We start from the raw sequence: 13,113 nt of genomic DNA on the forward strand, positions 1-13,113 counted from the left end.
ACTGTTACTCTGCGATTGCCGTCGCCAGTGGAGAACACTCTGAAAGGGCCACCACTCTGCTAAATGCTTCCATTCTGGAAGATTTGATTTTTTTAAAGGCAGCCACTTTGCTTAGCCACACTTTATACTCTCACCTTACATCTCACTGTATAACCTCACACAAATGGTATTTTCTGTGATGAAATATGCACTTTATATCATGAGAGCTGAGCTTCCTGTTTGCTGTAAATAAAGTGTAAACTTTAGCTACCGCCAACACTGCCTGAGTGACACAGAGGTCACCATTACACCGGAAGCCTCCTGGTGGCCATGCGTACACAGGGGAATGCTCAATTCTCTGTCAGCTCCATAGATGAGGCCTGACCAGCTGCTCAGGGCCTGGCCCTGCTTAGGGTGCTGCAGCCACTGGAGGGATCCACACAGGCCACACCTGCCCTCCAGGGGCTCAGGGTCCTAAGGTGAGGCTGACACACCCTCAGCAGGTGAGACTCAGCGGGTCAACGATGCCACAGGCAGGGAAGTGCAGGGACCAAGGGGTCCCCTCACAACAGTCCCCATGGCTGACCCGCGGTCACAGGCTGGCTTCAGCTATTTCTGCTCCTCTTTAAACCACTGCTTTTGGAAGGTCCAGTTCTGTAACTTGTACCTGCAGCTGGGTCTCCAGCTGGGCTTCCAGAAGGTCCATAACTCCTGCCTGCTGCTGTTGGGCGTGCAGACGCATCTGCTGGTGCACCGGGAACTGGGCCAGGAACCTCTTCTGCTGGGACAGCATCCTGGGGGGAGGAAGGCAGGCAGGCTGGCAGGTAGGCAGGAAGGGAGGGAGGAAGGGAGGGAGGAAGGAAAGGAGAGAGGGAAGGAGGGAGGGAGGGAGAAGGAAGGCAGGGAGGCCGCTGATCCCTGGGAGCCCCAAGAGGGGCCTGGCCATCAGGGGTACCATTCACAGCAGCCCCAGCTCCAGTCCCCACAGGCAGGCTGCCTCTCCATCAAAGTGGACGCTCTTTACAATGAGGGAGTTTACAGAGTCCTGCCCACACACTTTGCATGTGATCTTTGGAGGAGCTTCAAGACACCAGCAGGACAGAGTAGAAAAGCCAGGGGGAAGAAGCCCAGAGAGGTGGGGGCCTCCCTCAGGACACACATCTGTGAAGTGGCTGAGCAGAAGGTGGCATCTTCTCATGAGAAAACAATCTTACCCCCAGGGAGGAGCATTCTCCTAAAAGGACCAGAGGCCTACTGGCTACCCATCCCTGATTTTAAACTCAGAATTGCCCTGGCCCCTCCCTTGTAAAATGAGAAGCTTCTTGGGATGCAGCCTCTGGGAAATCCCAAATATGACAGGCAGCCCTGTTACTCTCAGAGAGGGGGACAGAGCTGGAACAGAGGCCGGGTCCCTGAGCCCCAGGGCCCACCTCCCTCTCTGGACGCCCTCAGTTCCTCAGCAAACAGGAACATCCAAATCCAGCCACTCTGTTTCCATTATTGCTCCCTGCCTGCCTCCTTCCCATCTTTTAGGGCAGATTTTCTGAAAGGGGTCGAATTTCTAGACCTGAAGGCAGGGCCGCCTTTAGCATGGATAGGCAGCTGTGCATGTGGAGTGCTCCAAGGTGTGAAAATGCCACCCTGCTCCTACCTCACACTCTTCTGTCTGCCAGTAACACCTTTCCTCTCTGTTTTTGCCCAGCAAATTCCTGTGCACCCTACAAGACCCCATCATCCATCCCTCCACCCCTCACTCCCTTCCTCCGTCCCTCCCTCCCTCCATCCACTCATTCCTTCATTAAAGTATCTCTGGCCTGCCAGGTGCTGTGCTGGGTTCTGAGACAAAGGTGTGAACAGAGACTCACAGTCCCTGTCCTCATGGAGCTCTAGTTTGAGTGGCAGGAAGGAGGTTGGACAGTAAACAAATCACTCATGTGGCAGAGCTGAGGCCAGCGCTCCAGACTGCAGCCTCTCTCACACCTTCAAGGAGGCCAAGTTCCACTAGAAACCGTGCCTATGGACATGAATAGACATTCCTAAAAAAAAAAGACACACAAATGGCCAAGAAGCATGTGAAAAAACACTGAGCATGACTCATCGTCAGAGGAATGCAAACTAAAGCCACAAGGAGATATCATCTTACCCCAGTTAGAATGGCTATCACTAAAAAGACAAACTATAACACGGTGAGGATGTGGAGAAAAGGGAACACTTATGCACCGTTGGTGAGAACGTACATTAGTGCAGCCTGTATGGAAAACAGCATAATTTCTCAGAGAACTAAAAATAGAACGACCATTTGATCCAGCAATCCCACTTCCGGGGATCTACCCAAAGGAAAATAAATCAGTATATCAGAAAGATACCTCCTGTTCTTTTGTGTTTATTGCATTATTCACAATAGCAAAGATATGGAATCAACCTAAGTGTCCATCAATGGAGGATTGGATAAGGAAAATGTGGTCCATATACACAATGGAATACCACTCAGCCATAAAAAAGAATGAAATCATGTCTTTTGCAGCAACGTGGATGGAACTGGACGCCATTTTCTTAAGTGAAACAACTCAGAAACAGAAAGATCTCATGTTTTCAGTTATGAGTGGGAGCTCAATAATGTGTGCACATGGACACAGCAAGTAGAATGACGGGCCGGGCACAGTGGCTCACACCTGTAATCCCAGCACTGAGAGGCCAAGGCGGGTGAATCACCTGAGGTCAGGAGTTTGAGACCGGCCTGGCCAACATGGTGAAACCCCATCTCTACTAAAAATACAAAAAAATTAGCTGGGCATGGTGGTGCGTGCCTGTAATCCCAGCTACTCGGGAGACTGAGGCAAGAGAATTGCTTGAACCCGGGAGGCAGAGGTTGCAGTGAGCTGAGATCACACCACTGCATTCCAGCCTGGGTAACAGAGCAAGACTCCGTCTTCAAAAAAAAAAAAAAAAAAAAAAAAAGAGTGGAAGGATGGACAACAGAGACACAGAAGGGCGGCGGGACGACGGGATGGGAGTGGATGATGAGAAATTAATGGGTAAAACATACACTATTTGGGTGATGGTTACAATGAAGTCTCAGACTTCACCACTATTCAATATAGCTATGTCACAAAACTGTACTGTCACTCCTTCAAAAAAAATAAAAAGAAAAGAAACTGCCTCTCTGAATTCAAGGAGGTGCGGCCCGGAGGGAAGGGCGTCAAGAGCCATATATAAGCTGTGAGTCACCCATAGGCTCATGCACCCCCTCTCCCAACACTGGGCTTCCTTTTCCATTTCCATAAAGCAGGTTGGCCCAGATGGCTGCTGAGGCTCCTTCTCTTGGATCACCTGGGTCAAAGTGAAGCCCTTGGACCACATGTATCAGAATCCCTTGGTGGGGAGGGGTGCGGCTAAAATTCAGATTCTTGGGCTCTCCTCACACTCTCTGAGCCCGAGTCTCCAGGTGTGGGCCCAGAACCTGCAAGTTTCACAGGAAAGCCGAGTGATGCTTCTGCACCCCACAACCGAGGACTTGCCGGACCGTAGTTTGCTGGGAGCCTGGAAAGTCAGGGCAAGTTCGGTCTGTGCAAACCCTGCAGCAGGGCGTTTCCTGACACCTGTTACTGAGCAGCCTCCTAAGAACAGCCCGGTTGGCGGGCCCCTTCACTTAGGCCTTGTGAGGCCCAGAGAAGCCAGGAGAGCCAAGCCTGCCTTCTGACCTCCAGCACTGCGGGACAAGGAGTCTGCATGGCTTGAACTGTTACATTTGCGTTCATTGTGATGGTCACAGTTACAGGAAGCAGCCACCTCTTCCTCACTTCCCTGTCCTCTCACTGTGCTTCTGCGGGTCACCTCCCAGGTAAACAACCTGCCCCCAAATCCTTGTCAAGGTCTGCTTCTGAGAATACCCAAAGTATGAGAGGGGAGGCGCGTGTCTAAACATGGCTTAGACCTGTGTCCGGGCTGTGAATACCACTTAAACCTGGGAATGAAGCCGCCACCACACCTTGACCTGCTCACTTATTTGTGCCAGGTGCCATTCCAGGTGCTGCATGGAGGGCAGAGACCAGGATGGAAACAGCGGGTGAGGAAGGCCGACAGCCCCCAAGTCCACGGGCAATGCACGCGATGGCACCTGCTGACAGTGACACAGAGAGATACGCCATGTGAAGGGGTAGAGAACACCCCTACGTGGGACCTCAGTTGGGACCTCACCTCTGGTGGACCGCCTGGGAGGTCTCATGAGCGCCACCTGCCATTCTGCTGCCAGACGAAGGGTTGCTGAGTTCTTGCTTTTTCCGCAGTTTGTAATTTTCCATCCTCTCACCTAGACCATTTAACACAGGACAATCAAGGCGTCTGTTTGGAGGATCGACTGTGCCAGGTCTGGGGCAGATGCTGGGGTGCAGGGTGAGTGGGACACACCAGCTCTCAAAGAGTGTATCCTTCCACCAGCACAGGGATAGGGCATTGTGTGCGCAAACAGCACAGCTTCCATCATGGACCAGGCACTGCAGAGGGAAACTATGATGCGCCCTGTCCACCTGCTCCACCTCTAGCTTTCTTGTATCAGGAGAAAGGGGGACCGAATAAGAAAAAGTCAACACTGAGAAGGCACCACAAAGAGCTCAAAAGCCACACTGTAAAGGAAAAGTGATTGGCCAGGCAGAGTGAGGGCACAGTGCTGAAGTGAGTGCTCTCCAAGGAGCTAGGAAGTCTGGGCTCTGAAGTTATGCCCCGTTTCTTGGAGCTCCTTCTTGTTTGCAGGTTAAGCTGCTCAGAAAACTCTTGGCTTTTAAAAGCTTTAAAAGTAAAGTGAGGCCGGGTGAGGTGGCTCACGCTTGTAATCCCGGCACTTTGGGAGGCCGAGATGGGTGGATCACCTGAAGTCAGGAGTTCAAGACCAGCCTGGCCAACACGGTGAAACCCTGTCTCTACTAAAAGTACAAAAATTAGCCAGGCGTAGTGACATGTGTCTGTAATCCCAGCTACTTGGGAGGCTGAGGTAGGAGAACTGCTGGAACACAGGAGGCAGAGGTTGCAGTGAGCCGAGATCATGCCACTGCACTCCAGTCTGGGCAACTGAGTGAGACTCAGGCTCAAAAAAAAAAAAAAAAAAAAAAAAGGTGATGAGGCTGCCTGAGACAGGCATGGTTTAGACTTGTCATCCCAGTATAATTATTAATAGGGCCCTTGGTTTGGACAGCTAACTATAGGATTACCTCTTCAAGGTACCTTTCAGCTGAAAACTCACTCAAGGATCAGTGGCCACAGCAGGAGGCCCATCACACTTAACTAGCTGGGAGAGCTTGCTGGCACTTACAGGGAGATTGAACCTGGATGGCCTCTGGGGACATAGCATGTATGGCTCTTAAATAAAACAGATTAATAAATAAGGAAAAAGGAGGTGATGTAGCTTAAGTTAAGCTATATTGTTTCAATGTGTTTACTGTGAAATCCCTGCATGAGAGCTGGGGTATCAGGAAGCAGGAAATAAGAGCTGAGAGGATGGATGGGGGCTGGGGTGGGGCAGTCTCCAACCCTAGTCCCACAGATGGGGAAATCAAGGCCTACCAAGGGAAAGAGACATGCCCCAGTTCTGGAATGTTCTGCAGTAGCAAGCAATCATATCTGTCTCCTGCTAAATGAGCCCAACTCTTCCTTTGGAAAACCTGGCAGATCTCTGGGCATGTGCCCAGATTTTATTTGAATCTAGGCCTCAAATTCCTCAGGAGAACGGGAAGACAGAGGTGGCCTCTGGGCTCAGCTGAGAGGAGAAACACTCAGGGAAGACTCTCCCAGGATTGATTCCAATTCCAGTCCTTGGACATGCCAGGCAAAGCCCATCAGAGAAGTGGAATCCCACCTGCTTGGAAGCTCTGGATTCAGGGGAGGGTGTTATAAGAAGTGGCGTTTAAGAAATTGGCTTCCAACCATCTTTATCTGTATGTTACTGGAACTGGGGATACTGTCCTTCTATCACCCCAGGGTGGCCTTTTACAAGAGCTCATGTGGGGAAAATTCTTGGGGTCTCGAACACCCCCTGGGCCACTGGGCTCATGGTCACTGTAGTGGCTTTAACTAAGTAGGTGTCCATCTCTTTGACCACCAAGAAGCTCACAGACAAAATCATTGAACGTCTAATTAGGATTTGCAGGCAGATGTCCTAGATCAGGGGTCCCCAACCCCTGGGCCACAAACTAGTACTGGTCCTTGGCCTGTTAGAAACCCAGCCACACAGCAAGACGTGAGCAGCAGATGAGTGAGCGAAGCTTCATCTGTATTTACAGCTGCTCCCCATCGCTCACATTACCGCCTGAGCTCCACCTCCTGTCACATCAGCAGTGGCATTAGAGTCTCATAGGAGCGTGAACCCTATTTCAAACTGCACAGGCGAGGGATCTAGGTTGTGCATTCCTTATGAGAATCTAATGCCTGATGATGTGCCACTGTCTCCCATAACCCCCAGATGGGATTGTCTAGCTGCAGGTAAACAAGCTCAGGGCTCCCACTGATTCTACATTATGGTGAGTTGTATAATTATTTCACTGTATATTCCATTGTAATAATAATAGAAATAAAATGCACAATAGATATAGTGCACTCGAATCGTCTGAAACCACTTCCCCCTCACCCTGGTCTGTGGAAAAATAGTCTTCCACGAAACCAGTCCCTGGTGCTGAAAAGGCTGGGGACTGCTGACCTAGATAAGCCCTGGCCCTGACTCCATCTCAGTATCCTATCCTTGTTCTGAGTGATCGACTTAAAACACTCTCACTGCACTGGATGTGTCCTTATGCATACGTTTCTTTAAGTGCCTTTTGAAAAAGGCTTTTTGAGACAAAGCAGGGATAAATACATTAAAACATTGAAAGAATTATATTCCCAAAAATAAAATTCACAACATCTGACATCCTATTCTGCCCCAAACTAAAAGCACACGTTGCCAGTCTCTTCCAGGGCTTCCCCGAGGGGCATCCCGTACCCTGCAGGGTCTTCAGGTGCTGCAGTTTTCTCTCCTCGTGGTCCTCCATGATCCTTCTGATTTGCTGGTAATACGCCTGCACCAGGCGGCTGACACCAGCGCTGGTCACGTAGACGCTCTCCACCGCCGCCTCCATCAGTGTCCTCTGAGGGGAGAAAGGAAGGACAGGGACAGCAGAGAAGTCACACGTGGGAGCCACCCACGGCCCATCCAGTCCCTGCCTCCCCGTGCCCTGGTTCAGATCTTCCACCTACTCATCAACCTGGATTGGTCAGGAAGCAGGCAGAGAGTGCATGGCTGGTTTAAACTAGTCATGGGAATCCTATCTTCTTAGGTCAGGGATGTCTAGGGCCAATGAAATGCGACGTTAGGGAAAGTCAGCTAAGAGGCCTTCCCCCGCCTTTTTTTTTTTTTTTTTTTTTTTTGAGATGGAGACTCACTCTGTTACCCAGGCTGGAGCACAATCTCGGCTCACTGCAACCACCGTCTCCTAGGTTCAAGTGATTTTCCTGCCTCAGCCTCCCAAGTAGCTGGGATTATAGGCACGCACCACTAGGCCTGGCTAATTTTTTGTATTTTTAGTAGAGATGGCGTTTTGCCATGTTGGCCAGGCTGGTCTCGAACTCCTGACCTCAGGTGATCTGCCCACCTCGGCCTCCCAAAGTGCTTGGATTACAGGCATGAGCCACCATGCCCAGCCAAGGCCTTCCGTTTCTAAACATTAAGGTGGAGGATCAGCAGGTGAAAGACTACTGTTCCCTCCTCCTGCCTGGAATGCAGGCCTGATGTCTGGAGTGACAGTGGCCATTTTAAGACTATGAAGCAACAAATTAACAGCAAGAATGCAGGGTCAGAAAGAGCCTCATCCTCAGTCACATCACAAACCCACTGTGGCAGCCTGGGCCACGCATCTCCCCATTTCTTGTGGTATGGGGTGAATAACTCCTATTTCTTTGAGCCATGTTACTTGCAGCTACATGCATTTCCACATGATACATCTTCAGACCAAAGCAGAAAAGACAGGAAACCCTGAGACATCCCATTACTGGGGATGTGTTGGTTGTGCACTGACAAAGTTATCATTCTTTTCTTCATAAGAGGATGGGCAAAAGCCAGAAAAGCTCATCCCCATTTTGGCAAATATTTATTGGATGGTGCTAGGCTTTGGGTAAGAAAAAATACCCACTTACTCTCACCACAGCATCTGAGAAAGGTACCTGAGCACACAGGTGGGGAGCAGAGGCTGCAGAGGTGAGGAGACTGTACAGCCCAGGGTGGCAGTGCAGATCTGAGCTGCTCTTCTAACTCCCAAGCCCCTCCTCATCCCTTACTGCCAATGGTTCTTTCCTTCTCCTCTGCCCCATCTGCAAAGGGGGCTCCCACTCCACCCCTCCAAGGACCTGGGCTCCAGCCTTGCACTTCCTATTGGGGGCTCCCATCCTCTTTCCCCGAAAGTAAGCAAACACACCCACATCTTCACATCCTGTGTGTACCTGCCTTCCTGCCACAGTAGAGCAGTGGACACCCCACTCTGCACCCACCTCCCCTCCCTTCGCCAGGCCCTCGATCCTTGGCCACCCCTTCTCTCCTCCTCCTCAGTTTTTTTTCTGGCCAGTCTCCCTGTACCCATCGGCACACACCTTTGCACTACTGTTCCAGGAAGCCCCTGAATACAGGTTGAATAAATGACCGTTCTTCTAGAAACTAAACTCAATGCTTTTCTGGTTTTTTGTTTGTTTGTTTTTTAGATAGAGTCTAGCTATGTCACCCAGGCTGGAGTGCAGTGGTGTGATCTTGGCTCACTGCAACCTCCGCCTCCCAGGTTCAAGTGAGTCTCCTGCCTCAGCCTCCCGAGTAGCTGGGATTACAGGCGCACACCACCACACCTACCTAATTTTTGTATTTTTAGTAGAGACGGGGTTTCACTGTGTTGGCCAGGCTGGTCTCAAACTCCTGACCTCGTGATCTGCCAGCCTCGGCCTCCCAAAGTGCTGGGATTACAGGCGTGAGCCACCTCGCCCGGCCTCACTTTACTTTTACTTTTTTGTAAGTGTGAAGTTGTGGTGGTACTCATTTTCCAATCTCGACTCAAAATCCCTCTGGAAAGCTGAGGACAAAATATGACACCCCTATATTTTGTTCCATTTCCACGCAGCGAGCATTTACTATTAGGTAACATGTGGACAATTCTAGGGACGGGGTGACATTCCCAATATCACCAGCCAGGGACAGCCCTAATGTTTGGATAATCTGAGGCAGATGTGAGATATTTAGAATAAGACAGGGTGTTGCAGAAATGTGGGTCCAGCCTCTTTGCTGCACAGACACACAAAGTGACTTGTTTTACTGAGATGAAAGGAACCCCTTGGAGGGCTCCTGCACTTCCCGATGCCAGGGCTGCCTGCTGGGCACAGGGCTGTAACCTGCTGCTGTCTGCCAGCCACAGACACCCTGCCTGCAGTGGCCTGCAGCGAGCGAGGTGCTGTAAGGGGTGCCCCACCTCTCCTTACAGCTTGTAAGGGAGGCACCAGGCAGATGCAGCATGTGTGCTGGTCATTCTCCTGCAGCCCCGGTGCTGCCACTCACTAGGTTGGAGGCTGGAAATGTATCCTTTGCCCAATCGTAGGCCTCTTTTTCCCAGTGGGAAGCAAAATGATCCTGACCGTGCAAGGGATGTGGGGAAAATCCAGTAAGACGAGGCAGGAAGAAGCCCTTAGTTAGACTTAAGTGCAATGCTAATATGACTTCCTACTGTTATCATTTTTATCACTATTATTTATGATTATTGTTAGTATAAGGAGTTAAACCACTGCCTACTCAAGCTGAACTGATTTTTAGCGGCATTGCTCAGCCGTCAGAATGAACTCCAGAAAGCTCCAATGTCTCAGCAGAGGTGGCCAGGGGCAGGGAAAGCACACATCTCTCTGAGAGAGGGATTTGAGTTTGGATCCTGGTTCTGCCACTGACCAGCTGTGTGGCTCTGGGTGACACCACGTCTCACTCAGTGCTGCTGTAAAGACAGAGCCAGTGCTCAGGATGATGCAGCGCAGGGCCTAACAGCAGGAGCAGAACCTGTGATCTGCTGTGACTGATCCTCCCCATTCTGCGAGGGAGAAGATCCCATCTTACAGATGAGAAAATCAAGACATGGAGAAGTCAGGTAAAGTCTACTAGGCCACAAGCTCCATGAACGGTGTGGCAAGGAGCAGACCCAGGCATGGACCCTACCCTGAACCTTCTTGCCCTCGGTGTCCCCAGGGACAGAGGTCAGTGCATACCTTGAAGTCGTCCCTGTCCTTGGCCCGGCTCTTGGTGGCCGCATTCCGTGCGTGCACCAGCAGCGCCTGCCCAATGGCGCACTCCATGTGCTGCTGCAGAAGCTGCCCCACCTCCTGGGCCTCAGCCAGGAGCCGCTGCCGGAGCTGCAGCCGTGTCTGCTGCACCTCCTCCTCCAGCCGGCTGGCCTCCTCCAGCACACGCGCTTCCTGGGAAGGAAAGGACTGGGAGCAGGGGCCAAGTGCGCCTCTCACAGAGAAGCTCTGGCCAGGACTGGGATGTGGGGTTGGTTCTGTCCAGGGCCCAGGGGTTGGAAAAGGGATGGAGAAAGGGCAGAAAGAGGTGGCCTCTGGGCTTGCAAAAATCAATGGATGAGGTTAGGTGTCTGTGTCCCCAGAAAAAGGGCATTTATTGAGCACCAACTGTGTGCCCAGTACCATCTATGGCCCCTCACAAGATGGGGGTCTTACTCATCCTTCTAGAACGTCATGAGACCTGAACACTAGCACTGAGGAGGACACAAAGGCTCGGAGAAGTTAAGTAACTTTCTAAAGTCACACAGCAGAGCCAGGTTTTGAAGCCAGATGTGAGTCTCTTAGGATATCACAGAAGCTGAGGCAGGGCACACAGGGCCGAGGACTGCCTTTATTTGTAGAAATAAGGGAGAAAGAAGTGAGCAGGGCTGGAGCGAGGTCCGTCAGTCCTGCCTGCTCCTCGGAGCTCTCCTGGATAGAGCTAAAGAGACTGTGGGCTTGTGCCTCATTCGTGGGTCAAAGAGCAGTAGCTGCTCCCAGAGCTTGGTGGCTACATGCAGGAGGCCTGGAGCCAGCCTACCTAGGTGTAACTCCCAGCTCTACAACTTACTATTTCTTTCTTTCAACCTGTTATCACACTTCAAAGAGACCACAGAGGCCTTCTCTACCACACCCCCAATGACAACTGCACCTGTCCCCCTCTGATTCCGTATGGTTTTTCCAGTATACATTTCTCATTATATCAGCGATACTAAAAACTTTTGGTACATGGGTGGCCCCTACGGGGGCTCCATTATCTCCACTTGTTATGGTTAAATTGTGTCCTCTCAAAATTCATATGTTGAAGCCCTGACCCCAAGTACCTCAAAATGGGAGGTCAGTAAGTGGATAGTGACTTTGAGGAGGTGATTAAGGTCAAGTGAGGTCATTAGCATGGAACGTGATCCAATATGCCTGGTGTCCTTATAAGAAGAGATGGGACACCCAAAGAAGAAGGACCTGGAGGACACAGGTTGAAGACTGTCATCTACAAGCCAGGGAGGGCGGTCTCAGAATCAAAGCGGCCCTGCCCACACCCTTATCTCAGAATTCTGGCCTCCAGGATGGTGAGCAGGGAAATGTGTGCAGTGTAAGCCGCCCGGTCTGTGGGACCTTGCTATGGCAGCCCCAGCGAACAAATACCCCACCCTGCAGCACCAGGGGTGTTAGGATTCGGGTTCTGGCAAACCTGCTGGAAGCTGGGGCCTGCTACAGGGGCACCATCTGTCTGGAATGGGTAGGGCCACCATGCTGGTCTTACCAGGGCCCTGAGCAGCTGCCACTGATGCTCGTCCAGGCACTGGGAGGACCCCTGCTCCAGTGCACGCTGTTCCCGCAGCTCCTGCAGGAGGTGCTTCTTCCCCGACAGCCGCATCTGCGTCAGGGTGGCCAGGGTGTTGCCGCGGAGTGCCAGCCTCCGGAGGGCCGAGCGCAACAGCAGGTCATGCCCCTGCAGGACACACCGCGTGGACCTTTGAGGAAAGCAGGTGAGGGGTGGGGTCAATGCCCTTGGCTTCACGAAGCCAGTGACAAGCTCCCCAAACAGCCACAGCCCACAAGAAGCCCCTCCAAAAGGAAGCAGGTTGGAATCACCGCCCTCTGCTGCCATCCTCTTAGGCATGGGTGCTCCCTGGGCACCACGCCGCCATCTGCTTGTCTATTAATCTTTTTAACCTCATCACATCCTGCCTGGCTGTCCAATGCATGTGTACAGCAGCCTATGGTATGCAGCCACTAGAATTAATGGCATGACTCTAAATCAGCACATCCAAAGCTGAAATCTTGAGCTAATTGAGTTCCTATTTCAGTGATTCATGTAAAAAACCTCAGCCTGCCAGAGAGGTTCAACATTTGGTTGTATAACTTGAGGTGTCTGCTGAGAGGCTGAGAGGTGAACAGAGGTCTGACAGTCAGCTGCCAAGAGGCTGGCAAACACTCCAGGCTTTTTGGTGGGTGCCTTCATCCTAGGAATAAAAGCCATTTCCCACTAAGACCTAATTCAGAATCAGCTAAATTCCAACACGGGTGGAGTGAATCTCCCACTATCCAAAATTCCTGCTAGAAGTAACATAAATCCTCTCTGGAAGAAGATCATATCATTTGAAGTCTTAAATTATCTCTACAATTTTTCACGCTTAGTGGTCATCATCCAATAAAAACACCCAGACATGCAAATAGATGAGAATTAACTAAAAATAAAGAGAAAAACAGACAATAGAAACATACCCACGAGATATCAGAAAACAGAATAGTCAGACATGACCTTTACACTAATTATGATTAATACGTTCCAGAAATTAAATGATAAGATGAAGAATTTCAGCAGATAACTATAAACTATACAAGGAATCAAATGGACATCCTAGAACTGAAAACACAATAACTGACATGAACGACTCAGGAGATGGGCTTAGCACCTGATAAAATATGGCTGAAGAGAGAGTGGCTGGAAGATACCTCAAAGGAAAATATCCATGCTGAACCACAGAGAAGAAAATAATCAAAAATACAGAGTAGCATGTAAGAGACATATGGGATAAAGTGGAAAAGCCTCATAAATCCTGTCACTGGAGTCCCAGAAAGAGAGGAGGGTGAGAA

The 13,113-nt window shown here is 50.7% G+C and overlaps 1 protein-coding gene across 2 annotated transcripts in view; it reads right to left on the bottom strand.

Moving 5' to 3' along the window:
* EVC (EvC ciliary complex subunit 1) overlaps positions 1 to 13,113 on the bottom strand; it is a 113,340-nt gene that overhangs the window by 21,720 nt on the left and 78,507 nt on the right. For both annotated transcript variants that reach the window (XM_054484765.2, XM_054484764.2), the window contains exons 14-18: positions 11,777 to 11,987; positions 10,225 to 10,431; positions 6,947 to 7,091; positions 4,177 to 4,288; positions 647 to 773 (exon numbers count right to left, since the gene is read on the bottom strand). In XM_054484765.2, coding sequence (XP_054340740.1) covers positions 647 to 773; positions 4,177 to 4,288; positions 6,947 to 7,091; positions 10,225 to 10,431; positions 11,777 to 11,987 — 802 coding nt within the window. The remainder of the gene's footprint in view (positions 1 to 646; positions 774 to 4,176; positions 4,289 to 6,946; positions 7,092 to 10,224; positions 10,432 to 11,776; positions 11,988 to 13,113) is intronic.

Source organism: Pongo pygmaeus, chromosome 3, assembly GCF_028885625.2.
Source record: "Pongo pygmaeus isolate AG05252 chromosome 3, NHGRI_mPonPyg2-v2.0_pri, whole genome shotgun sequence".
In the NCBI taxonomy this organism is placed as follows: domain Eukaryota; kingdom Metazoa; phylum Chordata; class Mammalia; order Primates; family Hominidae; genus Pongo; species Pongo pygmaeus.